The sequence below is a fragment of the Vulpes lagopus genome, chromosome 7 (genome assembly GCF_018345385.1).
Source record: "Vulpes lagopus strain Blue_001 chromosome 7, ASM1834538v1, whole genome shotgun sequence".
In the NCBI taxonomy this organism is placed as follows: domain Eukaryota; kingdom Metazoa; phylum Chordata; class Mammalia; order Carnivora; family Canidae; genus Vulpes; species Vulpes lagopus.
The window spans coordinates 82,969,105-82,993,633 of NC_054830.1; the positions used below are offsets into that span (position 1 = coordinate 82,969,105).

The 24,529-nt window shown below is 40.5% G+C and overlaps 2 protein-coding genes across 3 annotated transcripts; both read left to right on the forward strand.

Annotated features, from left to right (window-relative positions):
• Positions 1-368: 368 nt before the first annotated feature.
• On the forward strand, positions 369-12,132 carry NDUFB6 (NADH:ubiquinone oxidoreductase subunit B6). The gene is made up of 4 exons (XM_041762782.1): positions 369-664; positions 3,927-4,019; positions 8,230-8,274; positions 11,939-12,132. The coding sequence occupies exons 1-4, from the start codon at positions 485-487 to the stop codon at positions 12,005-12,007; spliced, it is 387 nt and encodes a 128-aa protein (XP_041618716.1). The 5' UTR covers positions 369-484; the 3' UTR covers positions 12,008-12,132.
• Positions 12,133-12,847: 715 nt separating this feature from the next.
• Positions 12,848-24,344, forward strand: TOPORS (TOP1 binding arginine/serine rich protein, E3 ubiquitin ligase). Of its 2 annotated transcripts, XM_041762778.1 has the most exons (4): positions 12,848-13,186; positions 13,639-13,785; positions 14,689-14,883; positions 20,793-24,344. In XM_041762778.1, exons 2-4 carry the CDS (start codon positions 13,783-13,785, stop codon positions 23,724-23,726), a joined length of 3,132 nt encoding a protein of 1,043 aa, XP_041618712.1. In that variant the 5' UTR covers positions 12,848-13,186; positions 13,639-13,782; the 3' UTR covers positions 23,727-24,344. The 2 variants fall into 2 exon arrangements, with proteins under 2 accessions (XP_041618712.1, XP_041618711.1); XM_041762777.1 differs by lacking the exon at positions 13,639-13,785 and having other exon boundaries at positions 12,849-13,186.
• Positions 24,345-24,529: the final 185 nt, after the last annotated feature.

Here is a 24,529-nt window from a genome sequence, read left to right on the forward strand (position 1 = left end):
GGCTGCCCAGGGTCACCTCACTAGTGACTTACACAGCTGGGGTCTAACCTTGGAAGTCCCGTCCTCCACGTTCTCCAGGCCAGGGGAGAGGAGCACCAAGGCGGGCGAGGGGGGCGAAGAATCTGCATTTGGACCTCACATTCATTGGGTCACGTACTCTCGTCCTCCCAGGGCCGAGCACGCCTCTCCACCCTCTGGCCTCCCCTGCTCCCTTCTTTCGGTCGCTCGGCCTCCCCTTCTCCCACAGCTAAGACGCGCCGCCACCCCACTCGCGGGTAATCGCCGCGGAGACACTGCGCAAGCCCAGTCGCCGCGCGCAGACTGCAGCCGGGGCACGGACAGGGGCAGGAGCGTGGTGACGTCATAATGGCGCGCCGCTCCCGGCGTCCTCGCAAGGTCGCCTCGGAGCGGGGCTGGCTGCGCGCCTAAGTGACCGGACGCTGGTCGGGGACGCGCCCGGTCCTGCCTTGGTGCCGGCGGCGACATGGCGGGGTACACGCCAGACGAGAAGCTTCGTCTGCAGCAGCTCCAACAGCTGAGAAGGCGATGGCTAAAGGACCAGGAGCTGAGCCCCCGGGAGCCGGTGCTGCCCCCGCAGCGGGTGTGGCCTATGGAGAAATTTTGGAATAAGTTTTTGCGGGACCAGACCCCCTGGAAGAACGTGGTGAGTGAGGGGCCTCCCCGGCGCGGATGCTCGCGCCCTGCTGCGCCCCCCAGCGTGGCTGCTGGGCGCCTCCTGCCCGTTGTGGCCTCACCAGGGACTGACATCACTCTGGGCCGGCAAGGCCAGGCGGTTCCTTGAAGGAGAACCAGGTTCAACCGGGACTTAGGCTGAGCAGGTTCGCTAACTTGTCCCGAGAGTCCTGGGCTGGAAGTTCTGGAGTTCAGGAGCCCATGGAGCTTTGGGAGAGTCCTGCCCTGTCGCTGTCAAGTGTGACGAGAAGGAGGCGAATCTTTTTTTTCCCCCATTTGTTTTTATGGAAGTTCAATTTGCCAACATATAGAATAGCACCCAGTGCTCATCCCATCAGGTGCCCCCCTCAGTGCCCGTCACCCAGCCACCCCCACCCCGCCACCTCACGCATCCTAGGTTCGTTTCCCAGAGTTAGGAGTCTCTCATGGTTTGTCTCCCTCTAATTTTTCCCACACAGTTCCCCTCCTTTCCCTTATAATCCCTTTCACTATTTTTTATATTCCCCAAATGAATGAGACCATATAATGTTTGTCCTTCTCCGATTGACTTACTTCACTCAGCATAATACCCTCCAGTTCCATCCACGTTGAAGCAAATGGTGGGTATTTGTCGTTTCTAATGGCTGAGTAATATTCCATTGTATACATAGACCACAGCTTCTTTATCCATTCATCTTTCGATGGACACCGAGGCTCCTTCCACAGTTTGGCTACTGTGGACATTGCTGCTATAAACATTGGGGTGCAGGTGTCCTGTTGTTTCACTGCATCTGCATCTTTGGGGTAAATCCCCAGCAGTGCAATTGCTGGGTCGTAGGGCAGGTCTATTTTTAACTCTTTGAGGAACCTCCACACAGTTTTCCAGAGTGGCTGCACCAGTTCACATTCCCACCAACAGTGTAAGAGGGCTCCCCTTTCTCCACATCATCTCCAACATTTGTGGTTTCCCGCCTTGTTAATTTTCCCCATTCTCACTGGTGTGAGGTGGTATCTCATTGTGGTTTTGATTTGTATTTCCCTGATGGCCAGTGATACGGAGCATTTTCTCATGTGCTTGTTGGCCATGTCTATGTCTTCCTTGGTGAAATTTATGTTCATGTCTTTTGCCTATTTCATGATTGGATTGTTTGTTTCTTGGGTGTTGAATTTAATAAGTTCTTTATAGATTTTGGATACTAGCCCTTTATCTGATACGTCATTTGCAAATATCTTCTCCCATTCTGTAGGTTGTCTTTTAGTTTTGTTGGCTGTTTCTTTTGCTGTGCAGAAGCTTTTTATTCTGATTAAGTCCCAGTAATTCATTTTTGCTTTTGTTTCCCTTGCCTTCATGGATGTATCTTGCAAGAAGTTGCTGTGGCCGAGTTCAAAAAGGGTTTTGCCTGTGTTCTTCTCTAGGACTTTGCTGGATTCTTGTCTCACATTTAGATCTTTCATTCATTTTGAGTTTATCTTTGTGTATGGTGTAGGAGAATGGTCTGGTTTCATTCTTCTGCACGTGGCTGTCCAATTTTCTCAGCACCATTTATTGAAGAGACTGTCCTTTTTCCAGTGGATATTCTTAAAGAGGCAAATCTTTGCTTAGGTTTTGCAGAATGATAGAAGGATTCACTTGAGTGAAAATTCTGTAACTTTAGTTATTTAAGAACACCTATCTGCTTTTTAAGGTTGAGGTTATAGAGGATAACACTACACTCAACTATTAGAAGACACAAGAAGCCTCTAACTGGTCATCTAACCCCATGTGATCACCATAAAAGATAGGATCCTGTTGGTATGCTTAATGAGTAATATTCAAGAACCACCTTTCTGAATTACCACTATGTACTTTTAACACACTGTTTAATTTAAAAGTGACATTTCTGGGCTTTACACTGCAGAAAGTCACTCATTTAAGAGCTGTCTTTATTTTCAGGGTGTCTGGACATTTTCTTAGGTCATTAAATTACATCAATTTAAGTGATGAACACTCTTATCTCAAAATTGCTTTCAACAAGCCACGACATTGACTAATAATAATGGTAGTGACACTATTAAGTAACACTTGAGTACTTACTTTCTGTCCTGCATTTTGCTGAGGGTGTGACATGTGTTACTTTATTTAATTCTTTACTTCTGTAAGGTAGAAACTACTCCAAATCCTTAATTTAAATGTGTAGTAGAAAATGAGACCTACAAAAATCGAGTGATTTATTCGTGGTCACAGAGTTAGGAGTTGAAGGAGTTCACATTGAGATCCAAGTGTATCTACTTTCTTACTGTGCTACCAAGTCTTGTGCAAATTTTTCTGAGAAAGTGGTATTAGATACTTATTTATGGTAGTAAAATTAAACTCTAATTCAACTTTGCTGTCACCTTTTGTATCCCTGACATTATCCCTGACATTGTTGATTTTGGCAGCTACTGGTTGAAAGCTGACATCCCACCCAACAGCCAGTGATATAAGGAAGTAAATAATTATTTTAGTCTGTTTTTCCATACTTTGAGTTAATTTTCCTTCTATAATCATATGTATTATAGCACCTAGGGTCTAGTTATCCCTGGTAATATAGGTACGTTTCAGTCAAATTGACTGCCTCATGAAGGTTCCATTTTTAGTTCTATTTTACCTTTCTTTTTAAAAATAGTGTACTTGAAAGCATCTCAGAGTGAGCCTGGAACACCTCTATCTATTCCAGTATGTATAACGTTCTTTTTCAAGCTTTGGTGTGCTCAGGGTTGTGCCTTATACCTAGAATGGTGCAAGAGATGTTGATTGTGGTATCTGAAATGGGTAAATTAGGGGGTTGACTTTATCTGAAAAATTCTGTAGGTTTGATTATTCTAATTAAGTTGGTTAAAGTTATTTTTTCATTATTTATGCCATGCTTACCTTTAGTAAACTTATAATGACATTTTTGAAAGTCTTTAAAATAAATACATATATATATATATACATGTCTATGACATACATATCTATATCTATATATATATATCTATAAATACCTTACTGTAGCTTTGCAAAATGGTAATTGTCTTGAGCCTTGTTTGCTCTGAACTCTGTAGGTATGCCCTAGCAGGTCCTTTGTTTAATAAAAATACTTAAATGAGTGAGGTTACTTACAGACTGTAAGGAAATATATGGCAAGTAGACATTTAAAAATAATCATGAAATTATTATATCATTGATGCATTTTTTTCTGCCACAAACATAAAAAAATTAGATACCTGATCATGTATGTTTCTTTTCTCCCCAGATTTACAAGGTATACCGACACAGTATCTTTGCTTTTACTCATGTACTTATACCTGCCTGGATTGTTCATTATTATATCAAATATCATGTGAATGTAAGTATGTTTTAAGTATGTATTTTTCAGAATTATTTTTAATATTGTACAAAATTATTTCCTATGTGGGCATGCCTTACCCTGCTTTACTTAGTGGAAATAATCTGCCACTTAAAACTGATTTTGAACTACTTTCAATAAAATAGTTAAGTAAAAGTTTTATTGAAACTTAAGGAAACTGTGGTTTTTTATTTTATTTTATTTTTTTTAAGTTTTATTTATTTATTCATGAGAGACAGAGAGAGAGAGAGAGGCAGAGACAGGCAGAGGGAGAAGCAGGCTCCATGCAAGGAGCCTGATGTGGGACTCGATCCTGGGATTACAGGATCATGCCCTGGGCCAAAGGCAGGCACTAAATGCTGAGCCACCTAGGGATCCCTGATTTTTTTAAAAATTAATCTTTATATTAGTTTATTATAACTTGAAGTGCATTTTCTCATAAAAACAATGTTTAAATGATAAGAATGAAATCAACCTCATAATACTAGTGTAAACTTGGGGTTCTAAGTAGGAAGGGAGCAAAGAATTTCTGCTCCTTTTTTGAGCATACATATGATACAGGATAAAGTCAAAATAGACAAAGGTTATCTTTGTTATCGTCCCATTTCCCTTCCCTTCATTCTGATTTTTCACCATTTTCGTTCTTTAGAATCCAGGATGTCCAAAAGCTTGAACTTTGTCATGGGAAGATCTTGCATGTAGTGATTAAACTGAGGCAGTTGCCATATTTTAAAGTCAAGGGATAGTCTGGTATAGGTGTTGGATCCAAGGCAGGGTGAAGAAGGAGTACATTTAAGGGAGCGCAGTGGTGGCTGCCCAGCATGGAGTGTTGTAATCCAAACCCATTCTTATATCCAGTGAGGTTATTAGGTCCCGGGGAGAGGGGGATGTTGGGGGTGGTGGTGGTGAGTATACCTGTTTGGAGAGCAGCAGTGGTAGTAACCTGGGGTAGGATATTGGAACCTGAGCAAGGGGAAGAGGACATCTGTAAGAAGGATGGTTTGGGGCAATGATGGAGTGACAGTCTATAGTAAGATGTCAGGACCTGAATGAGGAAGCTTTGCATTTTTCATTTAGAGAGTGAGTTGATAAAGTGCTATATTTAGGAAAACATAAAAAACATTAATATGGAGGTAATTGAAGGGAGGAAAGTACTGATGTGAGGTAAATCAACTAGAGACTGTTGCAGTTTAATAGATTTTAGTTGATGAGAATCTGGTTAGGGTGAAGATAGCAGAAGTGAAAAAGAAGAGTGAAGCCCGAAGACTTTTTTTTTTGTATGACAAGCATCTTATTTTTAAAATTAATTTTATTTCATTAAATTGCCAGAACACATTGTTTAAGGAAGACAACTCAAGTTAAGTTGGGAATGAAACCAAAGTTCAGAGGCAGTTAATGACTATAAAATTTCTAGCCTTGGAAGTTATATACATAGGGTTTTGGAAAGGAGTAAATTTGTATAGGAGCATGTGCTGTCAGCATCAGTATTAGGGATGTCCAAGTGGACATGGCCTGTCTTCTATGTTAGAAACATGAAATCAGTGGAGGCCGGTAGGAATTAGAGTTGGAGTTTAGTGTTTTCACTTTATAAACCAACAGAAAATCTTCCTGCAACCATTAAAGAGGGCTAACAATTTATATGTCTGAGGGTCAGAGGATAGTTTATGTTTCTCTTGTTAATGGGCTTATGCAAAATTTTATATTTATTTTCACCTGCAAGTCCACAGGCTATTTCATAATCATTATATGTCTGTTATTTTTTTACTGTCTTAACATGCAAGACTCTAGAGAAGAAAAATCTATTACTACTGTCAGGGCAGTTTTTTTTAAAGATTTTATTTATTCATGAGAGACAGAGAGAGGTAGAGGGAGAAGCAGGCTCCTTGTGGGGAGCCCAATGTGGGACTCAATCCTGGGACTCTGGAATCACGCCCTGAGCTGAAGGTAGACACTCATCCACTGAGTCACCAATCCAGTACAAGTTTTTTTTTTTTTTAATATCCAAGAGTGGTTTTTATGTTCAGAAAGAACTGTCCACAGTTACCTGGAATATAAATTAAAATTCAGTTTATTAGTTTCAAATTTTAAAAATCTCCTTTTTTCCTATTCTTTATATTCAGTTTAAAAATTCTGTTAAGTTACTTATACATCTAGTAAAATATGAGCAGTCTCCTTTGTTTGTTCTTATTATCTTTGGAGTAATTCAAGTTGAGCTCTCCTAAATTCCACTTACAAATATAATCATATTCTCTTACATGTTTTAAGCTGTGTTTAGACATTTTATATTTATATGTTGAATTTTGTTTTTAAGCACTTATAGGGCAAGTTAATGACACTAGGAAGCAAAATCTTTTTAAACTTATGGTCACAAGCCTAAATCAATTATGCAATTTAACTAGAATCCTAAAATTAATCTTTTAGAACCTCTAATAGCCAGATTGATTACCTTAAACAATACAGATGTTCTAAATAACAGAATATATGGATTGTCCTGGTGTTTTAAGAATTTATTAAATTTGACATCTGTTTATTCTCTAGGTTTAATCTTTATTATATCTATATTTAACTAAATTTTTCTAGGATTGGAAAGACATCTTCTAAGAGAAGTAGATTTAATAAGGTGCTGTTACTGGTTTGACAATTAGAGACTTTAATGTAGTTGCTTATCTGAGGGAGTCATACTTCCAGGAGATTTTTCCTGAACCACAGATGGACATAATTAGCTAAAGGTTTTAATGTCAATAGAGGTCCCAAAATTTCTCCCTTACCTTATTCCTTCTCTGGATTTGGGTAGATCTGTATCCTCATTTATGTTGTAGCCAGTTTGCTTCAGTTAACACCTTTACTGACTAATTGAATTTTACATTCTAGGGACATTTCAGTGTCTTCTTGCCTCTGGCCCCAGTACTTCAAAGACATTTTAATGTATTTACATTGTATTCTGAATTTATTTCCTGCTTGTGGCTCCAGTTTGAGTCTTAAATTATGCCAATCATCTTTTAATAAAATTTTGTTCGTGTGATATCTTATGCAGATGTGTATCTTAATAAATACATTTATTTAACAAACATTTTTGGTATCTCTTGTGTGCAAGGCACTGTTCTAAACATGGGGATATAGCAGTGAACAAAGCAGATTGAGTCTCTCTGCCTTCATGAAATGTTTATTCTAGTCTTGAAGACTGGCAATAAATAAGGAGGCATATAATGTTATAAGGGGTGGTAATCTATAGAAGAAAAACTAAGCAGGGTAAAAGACTAGATATCTCTGGGAAAGTGCTGTTTGAAAAGAAACATAGAGCAGCCCAGGTGGCTCAGCGGTTTAGTGCCGCCTTCGGCCCAGGGCGTGACCCTGGAGGCCCGGGATCGAGTCCCATGTCGGGCTCCCTGCATGGAGCCTGCTCTTCCCTCTGCCTGTGTCTCTGCCTCTCTCTGTGTGTCTCTCATGAATAAATAAATAAAATATTTAAAAAAGAAAAGAAAAGAAACATAAATGAAATAAGGATATGGACCAAGCAGATATCTAAAAGAACATTTCAGGTAGAGGAATCATTTCATATAGGGGCCCTGAGGCACAAGCAGACCCAACTGATTGCACTAATAGCAAAGGAACTACTGTGGCTACAATACAGAGAGAGAGAGAGAGAGAGAGATCAGATAGGCAAGGGCCAGATTGTATTGGGTCTTAGATATCACAGCAAGGACTTTGGTTTTTCCTCTAAGAATTCTGAAACTGAGCAGAGGAGTGGTCCATCTTAAAAGAATCACTCTACTCTGCCATGTAGAGAGTAGACTAAGAGGGCATGTGTGGACACCAGGACACTAGTGGATAAAAGAAATGATAGAAGCTTGAATAACGGTAGTAGTACTAGGTAGTGAGAAATAATTGGATTCATGATATAATCTCAAGATAGAACCAACAGCATCTGCTGAGGAGTCAAGGTTTTTGGCCTTTCAGACTAGGAGAATGAAAGTGCCATTTGCTGCAATAAGGAAACATTTGGGGCTGGGGGAGGTTACAAGCTGGACCTGGTTAAATTTGAGATGACTACTGGTGATAGCCAAATAAAGATCTTGAGTGAACAGTTAAAATGTAGGAGTCTGGAGTTCAGTGAAAGTTTGGGGCTTAAGTTAAAAATTTGGGATATGATCTATTTTATTTTAGAAGACAATCTAAAACTGTAATTAACAGAGCATTACTTTTATTGCAGGCAAAACCATATGCCATTGTTGAAAGGAAGCCCAGAATATTCCCAGTAAGTCTTAATATGTCTGATTTTTCTTTTATTACTTTTCTCTCTCCTTTTTCTCCCTAAGTGATCATTAAAGTGCTCCTTTCTTTTGTCATTATAAGTTTGTTTTGTACATTCTTGTAAAAAAAAAAAAAAGGAGATACTGTAAGGCAGCAGTTACAGTTGAAAATGGGAGGTGGGCATATTTCTTTGGAAGCTGGCTGTAAAATTTAAATGACCTTTATAGTCCTAAAGTGAACTGAAGATACCAACAGTTTTTTACTGGTACCCTGTTTCATGTAGGGTTGAGGATTTAGGGCACTAGCCTGAGCAGACACTTGAGCATGTAACAGCAACTGAATTCCTCTGTTATTAATTCCAAACTGTCATTTCTTAGGGCAGTTTGACATTAACTTCTCCATTTGTGGATTTGAAATCTGTTAATGTGTACTTTAAGTTTTGTGTTTGAATATGTAAGCTATTATCCTAATTTAAAGTTGAATCTTTTCAGCATTAAAAGATTACATAGTCATCAGTTGGTATATTTACTGGTTGTTTGTGAGGTTATTGTTTAAGCATAGCAAAATACAGATTAGGTTCTTGTCCTATTTCTAGTCATAGGTAGATAATGAACTACCATCAATCTCTAAGTCCTGTGACTTTAAAAAGCAAAACTCAGTGTTGGTTCTTGCTTCAATCAAATGACATGGTCTCATTAATCCATTATCATCTGCAACAGAAGGGAACTTTAGGGCAAAGCACCAAAACCAACTAACCCTTCAGGTGGACCTCTGCTTTAGGAATTAGGGGATTTCTTCTATATTTTGTAGCATATAATTGACATGTGTCAGGGCCTTGGTAGTCTCAAAATAGGAAATTATCTTACTGGTTTCACCAGTTGAGTAATTTATTTAATCTTCCATTGAAATAATTATCACTTACTTATTTTGCCATTGTGTTCAAAGGAAAAGAAAGTGAGGCTCTCTTTAGAAGACCACAGTGATCCCATAGCATTTTGCCTAGTCCTGTATTTTTTTCGCCATTCTTCTTGTTTCTGTGCCATTGACCCTTTGAAAAACTTCCCCTGTGAGGACCTAAAGAATGCTCATTTGTACATATATTAGAATAGGAAAGGCAGTAACAAACCCTCAGATCTCAGTGACTTAACAAAAGTCTATTTCTTATTGACATCTTAGACTGATACACATCAGGTGATCTCCACAATCTTATAGTTAATGCCATCTGGCCTATGAGGCTTCCAAAGATCATGTTAAGGCAGAGTGGGTTGAACATCTCAGGAGGATTTTAAGGTCTAAGCTTGGAACTAGCTTAGTGCATCACTTCTCTTCAGATCCTATTGTCCAGAACTCCTTGTCATTGTCACATAGATCTATGTGCTTTTTTTTTTTTTTTTAAGATTTTATTTATTTATTCACGAGAGACACAGAGTCAGAGACATAGGTAGAAGGAGAACTCAAGCTCCATGCAGGAAGCCCAATGTGGGGCTCGATTCCGGGACTCCGGGATCATGCCCTGAGCTGAAGGCAGACGCTCAACCACTGAGCCACCCAAGTGCCCCTCTCTGTGCTTTTTTTAAAAATATATTTCCCAGCCTACCATGCCTGGTGTCTGTGCCCCAGTCCATCCTTCTAATTACCAGATAGTTCTTCGCTTCCTTCTCCCCACACATATAATATAGTTCTTTCTCTACAGGGAAATCCGAGTCCTGTACCTTCGCTGCAACCAGCCCCAAATGCAGGATCTCCAGACATTGTACAGTAGTGTCTGCCAGGGTTAGATGTGACTTCTTTTGGAGATCTGAGGGTCAATGAACTAAGAAGGCCAGTTTAACTGTATGCCCTGTCTTCCCCTCACTGCCCCCAAACACACCCATTGCTCAGTGGTGGAATTCAGCAAGCAGTCACTAGTGCTTGGCATTCCTAAATCCCAGTGGTCAAACATCAAGGCTCCTAACCGAGTGCAGTAAGGTAGCTGAATGGGCACTGATTTTGTTTTCTGGAATACCTTTGTTCATTGTTCTTCCTGGCTCCTGGCTCTGTCCATCCAGGGTTTTGGGGTTTTTTTTTTTTTTCTTTTTCTTGTCCATTTTCAGTCCAAACTGGACAAGCCAAAATACTTCCTTCACTTATACCTCATCTTCACGTAAAAATACTGTCCATTTTCAACCTAGACCACGTCTAAAATGGGTAGTGAGAAGCATGCCCTTCTTAGGGTTGGATAGCCTTTAAAATCTGCCTCCTGCACACAAGGTTGAGTGCCAGAGGTTGTTTTAAGCTCAAACATTCAAAGACTTTTGTTGCCTATATGTTTATTTGATCATCTAGTTCCCACAACAGTTGGTAATTATGTAAAGAAAAATACTTGATGGGAGTCTATTTGCTTCTAGTCAGTCTCACATGCATCTGTACTTTGTGTAATTGCCAAGTTCTCTCATTTCTTTGTACTCATACAGCTGCCTCTTTAACTCCATGGAGTTATATGGAAGATATTTGAAGAACTGGTTCAAGATCAGTCTGAACTTTGCCATAGGACAGAGTCCTTTTGTTTGGGTTTTATTGGGCTTCTGTTTCTCAATATGTCTTCATTGTTAGCTCTTAGTTTTTAGAGATTCAGAAAGTCTTATTTTCCAGTACTGCAAGGTCCTGAATTTTTTCTTCTTTCCACTTTTGTATCTCCTTTTAAATCTGCCTCTTCTTGCCTGAGCTTATATTTCTTAAAGTATATTCCCAAGGTAGCTAGTAGTAGTCAAACATACTATAACTTTTTTTTAGCTACTTCTCCCAGAACCTCAATTCATTAGACACTTTGCGGAAGCAAAGTTACTACTTTAGTTACTACTGCCCCATCTTTTAGCCTCCAATTCCAGCCTCCTTGCCTCCAATGTTAAGCCAGTGCCATTGGTTTGATTTTTATTACAGTAGCATTAGTACCACTTTAAGGTAATGCTAACTGTGTAACAAATTACTCCCCAAATGTATAATGGCTTACACACAATAAAAGTCAAGGAATGGCAAGGGTGGGGTTGGGGTTATTTTTAGTCTACCCAGTAATTCGTAAGACTGTTAGGCTCACAAAATCTGTCTAAAACACAAAGCTGAAACTAAAGCTAAGTAATTTGCCTAAAATGATACAGCTTCCTAGAGAAGGTTCCAGAATTCTCACCACTTGATTCTGGCTCCAAAGCCCATGCCCGTTCTACCATACATATTGTATCTAGGTTTGAAAAGATAACAGTGAACCAGCTACCCAGGCAAAGTTTGCATTCTGTCTCTCATATCTGAGTCAAATAGTAAACAGGTGGGAATACATTACCTCCTTCTGTTGGATTGAAGCTGTTTCCTCATAACTTTTTAGGGTTTTTCCTATTTCTTGAGGCTATACAAAATAAACATTACCTCTTTATCACCTATGAAGACCACTTTCTTGCTCTTTCTGGAAATTTTGAGTGAAACTTCCCCTTATACTTCCTTCACTTATACCTCACCTTCACGTATACTTTAATATTCTGAATATTGCTCATCTTTGGACAGCTTCTACTTTAAGTCTCTTTCAAAATGTGAATGCCACAACTGAACCACATTTCCCTTGTGAGATCTGACCAAGTGAAACTATCATCTCTGCAGGCAAGATTTTTCTGCTAATGCATCTTTGGTTTTTTTTTTTTTAGGGTGATATAATTCTGGAGACTGGAGAAGTAATTCCACCAATGAAAGAATTTCCTGATCAACATCATTGAAGATTACTTTAAGATTTCAAAGGCATACAAAAAAAATTTCAAAGGCATATGAGGCCACATTTATTGATGCATTACTGTATTTACTGAATATATTTTCTGGAAAAGTAATAAAGTTTACTCTGAGATATGTGTGGTCTATTTCTTCACAAATATTGTACAATTTGCAACTCTTTGAGTTATTTAACAATAAGTAAAAACTGGACAAGCCAAAAAAATATGAGTGATTACCTTTTTCTGGCCATTCTTGACTTGAAAAACAGGATGTAGAAAGTAGTCACATGCCAAATTTTTTTTCTTACATGGTACTTAATCTTATGTGAAGGTATGCAACAGAATGAAATGTTGCAATAAACAAGTATAAGAACAGCAATTCCACAGACTGTTTTAAAGAAGACTGAGGCATTTTAAGAGGTACTTTAGAAACTCTAGGTTGAAAAGCATGTCATTCCATCTATGGTCCAGTACTCACATGCTGTCAGATCTAGGTTGGTTTGTTTTATATAAGAATGTAAAAGAAAACCTCTGAAAATTAGATTGGTGGTGATTATAAAGGACTACGCAAAAATAAATTTATAAGCCTCGCATAATGGATTTTACTTTAAATCTAGACACGTGCCAGGGAAGCATCAGGTAAAGAACTATGTGCACAGCATTAAATCCAGAGGAATTACAAATATTCATCCCCAAGATTTGTCTGGGTATTCCTTGCTTAGCTGTCGTCGTGCAGCTACTGTCGATGCATAGATGACATATCCCCAGGAGAGCAATACGATCGCGAGGAGCAACTAAAAAAATGCAAGAGGGGGAATAAAGGCCAAAAAAATTACGTAAGTGATAATTCAGTTCCCTCCCTCCCCCCCGCACCGACAGGTCGCCGAGGTGGTACGTTGCTAAGGTGAGAATTACAGTGAAAAACTCGAATAAATGGGGTCCCGGAGGCAAGTACACCCTGCGCCCTTACGTAAGAAGCGGAAGAGCGTGTCTTCCAGGAAGAGGCGGAGTCGAGGTGAGAGAGTGAAAGCCTTAATACAGGAATGGATTTGGGAGTTTCTGGGCGCTGAAGAAATAGGGGGCCTTCCGCCTGCGGGCCTAGGGAGTCGACACCGTGGAGCCCCGCCAGACCAGGGACTTACCACTGAATAAATCCAGTCCAGGGTGCGGCGACTCACTGGCTTCATGGTAAGGAGGCGGCGGCGGCCTGCGGGAACGGAGGGAAGCTGTAGGCCCTAGAGTCACCTCCGGGGCGGCGGCTGCCGAGCGGCGGCAGCCATCTTTCAGCCGGGCACGAGCGCCCGCCCCTCGCCTCCGGCAGCGTTTCCCATCAGCCAGGCCGGCCTCTTCCGCCCGGACCTGGAGGCGGGCTCACGTGATCCGGGGGCCTAGCTCGCCGTGGGGGGGACAGGGTAAAATAAAGGAGGAAACGTGTTAAAAATGGCCTTTTCCGCCGCTTAGATGGGCGTGCCTTGTCAACTGGTCTTTCCGTTGCAGTGCAATATTCGTGCAAGATAATATGCCGTCGTGTGCATTTAAAAATTTATTTGAAAAAAATAATCTTCATTTTAAGTATGACACTGGCTTCTAACGCCGGAGTGATGAACATTTCCTCCCGCATTTCTTTCCACGTAATACAGAGAGACGTTCGCATATTCATCATGGACTTAAGAGTACCACCCACTTTTATATAACAGCGACGAGTCGTGGTGGGGAGTCCCTGTTCATTGAGCCCTTCTTCCAGAAACAAAAGTCTTGGAGAACGCAATGGCTTGTGGATGTAAATGGTACTTCTAAGAAATAACGTAACTGCCAATCAACAAGTGATTTTTGAGCGCTTTTTGTGTGCTTAGGACGGTAGCACGTATCAAATTTTCAGCCAGAGACGGCATTTTGTACGCGGGCGGTTGTAGCAAGTCTAGCTCTGCAATGTTTTGTTTGGGACGCTCTGGTGTGAGGCCTGTGGGTAGAACGGGGCCGTGGGCGGCCTTAGGCCCAGACGTTCTGTCCCTGTACGTTTCAGATACAGGGTTCATCACACCTAAAGAGGGCTTTAACCCGGATTCCGGGGAATGGGGAAGTAAAGTATTCCTTTGAGAGGAAAAACCTCGTCTTGGGAAGATTTTCAGGCCCCGTTCTCTTAGGTAATTCCTGTCTCCCCCTAGGCTGGAGTAGATTTCTTTGCGAAGACCGCGTAGGTCACTGCTTGGGCCCTGGCTCTGGATTCCATTCGAATCCCAGAGTTGTGTCCCAGCTGTGCGACTGGAGGCGGTCCCATCCCCTCCAAGTAACTCCGTTCCTTTTTACACTGGAGGTAATTTTAGTGACTTCTCGCAGAGTTTGGTCAGTTTTAAACGAGACCAAGCTAAGTTAGGAGCGAACGTCAAGTATCGCGCCTCTAGGCCCCGGAAACTACTGGTAACGGGAATGATGGTGGCGGTTAGGCGGTTAGTGATTTGTGCCTGGGAGGTTGTCGGAGCTTTTACTCCGGGAGTAGGGGCGGGGGTGGGGGGGAAGGGCCGGCGCTCGGGCGAGCATTCTAGGCCCCGCCCTCCATGCCGGCGCCCATCTACCGCGCATGCGTTACGCACGCGGGTGTTGTGTTTTGACGCGCGGGGAGCTGCGGAGTGGGTCTCGTTTCTGCTGCCTCCCCCCAAGCTGCCATTGGTGATGAGCGCTTTACGTCACAGGGGTCGCAGCAGCCGCCGGGGTCTCCGCTGTCTCGCGAGGAGGGTGAAGCGCCCCCGCCTGCTCCCGCTCCTGAGGGCCGGCGGCGAAGTCGCCGGGTACGCCTTCGCGGATCCTGCCGTCATCGACCCAGCTTTCTGGGCCGCCGGGAGCTTGGCTCGAGCGCGCCAGCCGGGCCTGCGCCGGTATCCTCCGAGGTGAGTGAGCTTCGGAACAATGGGGCGCGGGGTCGGAGGGGTGGGCCGGCCGGCGCTCGGGGCCTGGAAGGAGGCCCAGGCACCGGGGAGCTGCGATCTGGGCCTGAGGGGCCGGCCGGGCCTCGGCGGGGCGGGGCTGGCGGCGGGCGGGCTGGCGGCTCCGGTGTCGCACCTGTGGATTTGTGCCGGTGGGCGGGGGAGGGCTGCGTTTCCTAGAAGCCCTCCCGAGGGGCGCGAGCCTGGCGGTGTACTGGAAAGAGCTTGGCCCCGAGGGGGTGGGGGGCGGGGAACCCGCACGGAGCACAACGTTCGCGTCTCCTCAGAGGTGTGCCGGGGGTTGGATTGAGCGTCCTCCTCTCACTGCCTGCCTGTAAAATGGGAGTAGCGGTGTTGTAGTTCGTTGTGGTTATGTAATGCACGTGGGGCTTATCTGCGGCGCTGGCCGGTGGCCGTCTCAGCCGGAGGAGGCCACTCTCACCGGGGCCGGGCTCGCCTGCCTGTGGTGTCTCCGTCCTTCCAGTCAGGGCGGCTTTCCTCGCGGGCTGCCGAGTCGTAGGCTGGAAGGGGGCAGTACTGAGGTGAAGCGAACAATGTCTTAAGGGCAAAAGGGAACAGAATTTTTGGTAGGTAAATTTCAAGATTATTTAAGTTAAATTAAGAGTTACCCGAGATTTAAGTTAACGGCGAAGTTTGGGTTCTTTTTTTTTTCTTTTCTTTTTTTAACTTTTTATTGCTTGTAGTCCATGAAATTCAAAGCTGTAGTCAGCCAAAACCATCATGATTAGCTGGAATGAGTGGCTTTAGCTGGGAATGGTTCCCTAAAAGTTCTTTTTATGTCTGGTATTGGAATTAAAATTTATAAGATCTGGTTAATAGATCCTTTAAGATCCGAATGATCCTTTGGAACTGGTGATTAAATTGCAGTTGAAGGAGGTACAGTGATTTCGCTAAGGTAATAAAAAGAACCCAAATTATTTTTTAATACTTGGGGTTTATTCTAGTGCATCTTATTTTGTACCCTTTTTAGCCACCTTGCGTGGATATACGAAATGCAGTAATTATATTTAGAAAAAAAGATTATTTGTGGGCAGCCCCGGTGGCACAGCGGTTTGGCGCCGTCTGCAGCCCAGGGTGTGATCCCAGGATCGAGTCCCACGTCGGCCTCCCTGCATGGAGTCTGCTTCTCCCTCTGCCTGCGTCTCTGCCGCTCTCTGTGTGTGTCTCTATGAATCAATAAATAAATAAATAATTTTAAAAAAAGAAAAAAGATTATTGTAGTTTTATGAGTTTTTATAATCAGCTATAGGTGATGGAAAGGACTAAAATTAACTTTATTTTCACATGGGGGAACAGTATTAAATTCTTACCCCATACTAATCATGCTAAGAGTTTACATAGAGTATATATGCCTTCACACAACCATCTTTTCAGGCGGGGATTAGTACTTAATCGATTTTAGAATGGAGAAATTTAAGGTTTTGAGAAATTAAATAATTTCCTCCAGATCACACCATTAATAAGTGGTTTTGATTTTCACCCTGGCCCTGCATTAGAATTGATATCATTCCCCTATATGTAATCACCATTTTTGAATGTCCCGTCTATAATTTAGCCTTCAGCCCTTGATTCCTCGCCCCCCCCCCCCATCTATTTTCCCTAGGTAAGTGTGCTTGTTAATATCTGAAATTCCCCCAAAATGTGACAGGAAGCGTTCTTACCTTGTTAAAGCCAATAGGTTTAAAATTTGGGGAAGGTTTGGCTTAGTCAGTGTATCCTAAAGATGATAAACTTTATTTAGAATTTGGGAGGCTTGGTTAAGGAAATAGGATCAGAAGAACTGATTTTTTCTTTATGTTTATGGAAAATTAACTTGAAGTCCCAATTCCTGGAGTGCCAGGATACAGAAACCTTATTGCAGGCTTCTAGAACCTGAAGGACTAAATCTGCCGTCTGTTCCACCTTTGCTACTTAAACCTAGAATTTATAAAGAAACTAGTAATCTTAATCTGTCCCCTAGCTTGTATTATGCCTTAATTTGTATTTTTAAAGCCACTTTATGGAGATATAGTTTATATTCCATCCATAAAGTTACCTGTTTAACGTGTATAACCCAGTGGTTTTTAGTATACTTAGAGAGTTGTGCAACAATAATTGAACATTTTCATCATTCCACAAATAAACTGTGTAATCTCTCTCCCTCCCCCAGCAACCAGCAGTCTATTTCCATCTATAGATTTGCCTATTCTGGACATTTCATATAAATGGCATCATACAACATGGTCTTTTGTGACTTTTTTTTTTTTCCATTTTGCCTAATGGAAAAGTTTCCGTTCTTATTGTAGCATGTATCTGTTTCATCTTTTTTTATTGCTGGATAGTATTCCACTGTACAGATATACCACATTCTATTTTTCTTTTCATAAGTTGGTAGGGTTGTTTCCACTTCTGAGCTTTTATGATAAATGTTGCTATGAATATTCACATGTAAGTTTTGGTATGGACAGTATGTTTTCTTGGATGGGTATTGAATTCCAGGGTCATATGGTAATTCTATTTCATTTGTATCTCAGCAAATATTTTAGCAAATTTTTTTTTAAAGTAATTTCTACACCCAGTGAGGGGCTTGAACTCATGACCCTGAGATCAAGAGTTACATGCTCTACTGGCTGAGCCAGCCAGATGCCCCATTAGTAAATGTGTTTATTTTTAGCATTAGTGATGCTTTTGAAGGAAAATCTCTTATTGATGATGTATATGCATTGCCACTGTTTGATGTTTCTGATGAATACCGTTCTTTATATCTAAAGATATTACTATGAGAAATACAACTCTATTTTTTTATATCTTGTGGATATTCCTGATCATTCTTTTGCCCTATACTATACTGTCGAAGTGGTTAACAGGCTTATTATAAAACTAGGGAAGGGAAGAAAAGTTGTGTTTTCGTTTTTAAGATTTTATTTATTGGAGAGCGAGTGCATGCACAAGCAGGGCCAGAAGGAGAGGGAGAAGCAGACTTCCCCCTGAGCAGGCAGCCCCATGGGGGGCTGGGGCTCAGTCCCAAGATTCTGGGATCATGACCTGGGCCAAAGGTAGATGCTTAACTGGCTGAGCCACCTAAGATCCCTTAAGATTCCATTAAAAAAAAAAAAAAATTCTACTTAGTTGAGATTTTGTTTTATTTGAATTTTAAGTTTACTACGTACAAATTTCCTTTAATAAAATGCATTCAGGGTTGTAATTTTTATGTGAACTGCAAATGTTCAGTAAACGCTACAGTTCTGTATTTCCATGACATAAATCAAGGTACAATGTATTAACTTTAAATTCACCAGTCTTTTAAAAAAGTCTAATAATCTCTCTATTATATAGAAGGGCAAACTAAAATATCTAGATTTTATTGAATGTTTCCAGTTTATAGTTTTAGGGGAAACATGGTCAGTCCAGATTCCCTGATTACCTATCCAGTTTCTCTCCACTCTTCATTCCTTCCCCTAATGTACAGACTCTGTCTGTGATCCTAAAAATTTTTATTTTTAGGCTTTTTATTTCCTGGGAGGAAGAATAAAAATGTTAGGAGTAGGAGAAAATGCCGAGAAATTTAAATATTATTAAGGTTTAGATATATTAATGACAGTTATTATTGTATATAGTTAAATACATTAATGAAAGCAGTTTATTATAATTACATGCTGTTTAAGAGCAGTGGTGATTTCTGTATTTCTAGTCTAGAAAATAAAAGACTAGAAATATTTGGATCCCTGAAGAAACATTTGTTCAGTATTAATTGATTTCCTATTAAGTTATGTCTCTGAGAAAGTTAAGATGCCCTTAGATGAGCAAGTTTAATTTGAAATTTCTGATGAAATAGTTACATTTCACAATCATGAATTTTTGTTGTGGGTTTGTTTTTGTTAGAATTTGGTATGGCCAGTTTTTTGGGTGTTTTTGGTTTTTTTTTAGATTTTATTTATTTATTCATGAGAGACACACACACACACACACACACACAGAGAGAGAGAGAGAGAGAGAGAGAGAGAGAGAGAGGCAGAGACACGGGCTGAGGGAGAAGCAGGCTCCATGCAGGGAGCCTGATGTGGGACTTGATCCCGGGACTCCAGGATCACACCCTGGGCTGAAGGCAGGCGCTAAACCACTGAGCCACCCAGGGATCCATTCCCTGGCCAGTGTTTAGAAAGTTATAATTCCATTAGACTAAATTGATAGCAGTTGACCGCTGATGGAACTTTCTATGATAGAGGAGGTAGAGAAAGATGAATAATAGGCCCAGGAAACCTAAAGAAACTTTTTTTTTTTTTTTTTTTTTTTAAGATTTGATTTATTTTATTCATGAGAGACACAGAGGCAGAGACCAGGTAGAGTGAGAAGCAAGCTCCATGAAGGGAGCCCGATGTGGGACTCGATCCTGGGATGCCAGCATGACGCCCTGGGCCAAAGGCAGACTCTCAACCTCTGAGCCACCCAGTCGTCCCGAAAGAAACATTTTTAATATATACTCAATGATTAATATAGAGTGCAGCTAAAGAGTGATTTATAAGATAACCAGGCCAAAAATGTGATGCATACCAAATTTCAGCTCTGGCAAATTTGCAAGTTAATGGGTTGGGGCACCTAGGTAGCTCAGTTGGTTAAACATCCATCTGCTTTTGGCTCAGGTCATGATCCCAGCATTCTAGGATCAAGCCCCCTGTCAGGCTCTCTGCTTGGTAGGGGATCGGGGAGCCTGCTTCTCCCTCTCCATCTGCTGTTCCCCCTGCTTGTGCTTCCGTGTGCGCTGTTTCAGATAAATACTAAAAAAGGGGGGGGTCAACATAAACTGATACATTTAAAGAAAACAAAACTAATTAAGATTCTAGTGATCCTTGTGGGGAAAAAATAAGGGAAGGGCACTGGAAGCATGATTTCAAGAAACTTTGTGGCTGCCTTTGGATTAAATAAAAAAGCTCAAAGACTTAGTAATGTAAGGAATCAGTGAGGAATTGAATATAGTAGTGTAACCATAGTATAATAATACTAACAGCAACTAATATTTACACAGCAGTTGCTAGGAGCCAGGAACTATTCTTTGGACACCTTTACATATATTATTTCATTTAGTCCTCACTAAAAGATACTCTCTCTGTGTGAAAGAATCTTCCACTAAAAACTACAGAATTGGTTTAAACAGGTAAACTTTTGGTATGCAAATTATCTCACAGTAGTTATGTTTAAAGGTATACATTCAGTATTTTACATAAATAAAGCAAGTCAGTAGTCTGTATTGCTCAGGGGATATGTATGCAAGAATTAAAACAATAGATAGAAAGAACACCAGCTGAGGACTGGTGTTTTTGGTTTTTATTTTCTAGAGGGGGATAGGAGGAGAAGATAAGGGATATTTAAAAAATATTGAAATAGCCATGAAAAAAATGTTGCTAAATCTGAGTGGTGGATACATGGGTACTTGGCAGATTGTGTGTGTGTGTGTCTATAAGTATATAAATATATATACCTTTATATATTTATATGTATATAAAATTCTTTTTGGTTAAATTCTTTTTTAAAAGAACAGAATGCTACATAATATTTGAGAGCTTCCTGGGTACCAGGCACCTTTTCTAAGATCTTCATAAACCCTGTGATGCAGGTTCTATTATTGCTGATACATAGTCACACCGCTGGTGTGAAACCAGGATTCAAACCCAGGAAATATGTGACTTTTAGAGCTTGTGTTTTAAGTACTATATGACTATGTTACACTGTCCCTTCATATTACGAGGTTAATGAGCTACTCAGCTATTTTCACCAAAGTATGTTTCACAATCATTTATTTGAATTTTTTTTTTTTTTTTCAGATTTTAGTCTGTTCTTTTTTTCTGGTTACTGATGTATTTTTTTCCCTTTTACAGATAATGGCATCAGCTGCTAAGGAATTTAAAATGGACAACTTTTCACCTAAAGCTGGTACTAGCAAATTGCAACAGACAGTACCAGCTGATGCATCTCCTGATTCTAAGTGTCCTATATGTTTGGATAGATTTGATAATGTGTCTTACTTAGATCGCTGTTTACATAAGTTCTGTTTTCGCTGTGTACAGGAGTGGTCAAAAAACAAAGCTGAATGTCCACTTTGTAAACAGCCCTTTGATTCTATTTTCCATTCTGTGAGGGCAGAAGATGACTTCAAGGAGTATGTCCTAAGGCCTTCATATAACGGTTCTTTTGCAACCCCTGATGTTCCACGATTTCGCTATCGTACAACTATGACAAGAGATCGAAGTGCTTCTGTTTATTCACCTAATAGTACTATGAGTAGAAGAACAACAACTCCACCAGATAGTGGAGTACTATTTGAGGGGTTAGGCATTTCAACAAGACCTAGAAATGGTGAAATTCCTCAACTTATGAGACAGATTGCAGTAAGGAGGCCAGCTACTGCAGATGAAAGATCTTTGCGGAAAATTCAAGAACAGGATATTATTAATTTTAGACGAACTCTTTATCGTGCTGGCGCCCGTGTTAGAAATATTGAAGATGGTGGTCGCTGCAGGGATATTTCAGCTGAATTTTTCCGTAGAAATCCAGCTTGCCTTCACAGATTAGTCCCCTGGCTAAAACGTGAACTTACAGTTCTTTTTGGAGCTCATGGATCTTTAGTGAATATTGTCCAGCACATCATCATGAGTAATGTTACTCGCTATGACTTGGAAAGTCGGGAATTTGTGTCTGACTTAAGACCATTTCTGCTTAATCGGACTGAGCATTTTATACATGAATTTATCAGTTTTGCTCGATCTCCTTTTAACATGGCAGCTTTTGACCAGCATGCTAATTATGATTGCCCTGCTCCTTCATATGAAGAAGGTAGCCATTCTGATTCTTCAGTCATAACAATATCTCCTGACGAAGCTGAGACTCAAGAGTTAGATATCAATGTAACCACTGTTAGTCAGGCACCGTGGGATGATGAAACTCCAGGGCCATCTTACTCAAGCTCGGAACAGGTACACGCTGCCATGTCTTCCCTTTTAAATACTTCTGATAGTTCAGATGAAGAACTTGTAACAGGAAGAGCCACATCTCAGATACAAGGAGTACAAACTAATGAAGACCTCAATAATGACAGTGATTCTTCTTCAGATAATTGTGTCATTGTTGGGTTTGTTAAACCACTAGCTGAGAGGACCCCAGAACTTGTTGAACTGTCCTCTGATTCTGAGGAGTTAGGCTCTTATGAGAAAATGGAGACTGTGAAGACACAAGAACAGTCTTATAGTTCTGGTGATAGTGATGTTAGTAGATGCTCATCTCCACACTCTGTCCTTGGAAAGGATGAGCAAATAAATAAAGGTCATTGTGGTTCTGGTAAAAGAATCAAGTCAAAGAAAGAAGAGAAGCACTCTACATCATTGTCATCTCCCAGAGACCTGAGCTCGTCTATCAGAGGAGACAGGGTATATTCCCCATATAACCGTAGACACAGGAGGAGGGGAAGATCAAGAAGTTCAGATTCTCGTTCCCAGAGTAGAAGTGGGCATGATCAGAAGAGTCGTAGAAAGCATCATGGGAAGAAAAGGATGAAAAGCAAAAGGTCCAGGAGCAGGGAGAGTAGCAGACCTAGAGGTAGAAGAGACAAGAAGAGATCAAGAACCAGAGACAGCAGTTGGTCAAGAAGAAGCCAGACTCTATCTCTCAGTAGCGAAAGCACAAGCAGATCAAGATCTCGTAGCAGTGATCATGGTAAAAGAAGATCACGGAGCAGAAATAGAGATCGTTATTATTTAAGAAATAATTATGGAAGCAGGTATAAGTGGGAGTATACTTACTATAGTAGAAACAAGGACAGGGATGGCTATGAATCATCTTATAGGAGGAGGACTCTGTCCAGAGCTCATTATTCCAGACAATCCTCAAGTCCAGAATTTAGAATTCAGTCCTTTTCTGAAAGAACAAATGCTAGGAAAAAAAATAATCACAGTGAAAGGAAGTATTACTACTATGAAAGGCACAGATCAAGAAGCCTGTCCAGTAATAGATCAAAAACTGCGTCTACAGGGCCTGACTGGGTAAGAAATGAAAAGCCCGGAGGGAAACGAAAATACAAAACACGGCATTTGGAGGGTACTAATGAAGTGGCTCAACCTTCTCGTGAGTTTGCTTCTAAAGTAAAGGAAAGTCATTACCAAAAGTCCTCATCAAAATTGGATGGCAACCACAAAAATGAGAGTGACAGCTTTTCAGACAGCCGATCATCAGACAGAGAGACAAAACACAAAAGGAGAAAAAGGAGGACCCGGAGCCTAAGTGTAGAGATAGTTTATGAAGGCAAAGCTACTGATACAACTAGGCATCATAAAAAGAAAAAGAAGAAGCACAAGAAGAAGCATAAGAAACATCACGGGGACAATGGTTCACGTTCGCCAGTTGTAATTACCATTGACAGCGATAGTGATAAGGATTCTGAAGTAAAGGAGGATACAGAATGTGACAATAGTGGTCCTCAGGACCCTCTACAAAATGAGTTTTTGCCTCCTCCCTTGGAACCATTTGAAGCTAAAGATGTAGTTACAATAGAAGATGAATTTGGCATCCTAGACAAGGAGTGTAATATTTCCACACTTAATGACAACTTGAATAATGCCAACAAAACTGTGGATGATATTCCACCCCAGGCATCTTCAGTTGAACAAACTCTTGATGTAAGAGAAGAGAGTACTTTTGCCTCTGATTTGGAGAACCAGCCCAGTAATGTTGCTATTCACACTGAGCCATCAAGGCAGTTGCCGTCTCCACGGACATCGTTAATGTCAGTATCTCTTGGTAGAGACCACGATATGTCTTAAAACTGCCAAAGCATCTCATTGAGAATTCTGATGGTATAAAAAAAAAAAAAAAAGAACAATGTCATCTACTGCAGTCTATTTAAAGATGACTTTTGGTGAAAACTCTTAGCCCCTTAAAAATATTTTAAGTAATTTTTTTTTGTGTTAAAAATTTGTAAAAATCATTATTTGTTCAAAAAGTATGTATGTCCCACCCTCAGAGATATGCACTTTTAAGTGAGGAAAATGATATTGCTAGCAGTTTATTTAAAACTTGGGATCCTTTTTAAATAAAAAAATATAAATTTTAGAAGTTATTTCATAAAGCCATATGGTATTGACATATTTTTAAAGTAGTCAATGAGTATTTTTGAATTTTTTTTTTTTGAGAGTTATTCTGGAAATGTGTTATAAGCTAGGAGAATCCCTTTGGACAGTTTATTTTTCTTCTTAAAAATTTGTATGATTCAAAACCATTTCTTCAGGTTAAATTGAGGCATTTTAATCTGCACAGTTTGACACCTGCCAAAAGAAAAATTTAAATATTTCCTTTATATACTTGTTTATCTGGACTGCCAGTAAAACAAATGTGTATTCAACAAAATAAAAAAATAAAACAGTAACACTTTAAAACAAGAATCTAGAAATTTTCCTACGCAGTATTGCCTTAAAAAAAAAATCGAATTACTTGAACTACTTAGAGGAGCTAAAATCTTCAAAATAGTTAAGGGTATACTTGTTAATACTAAATTTCAAGTGATCTGCATTTTAATTTAGTTCTTTAATCTGATTATGAGGACTATCTTCAGCAGAATGCAGCTATG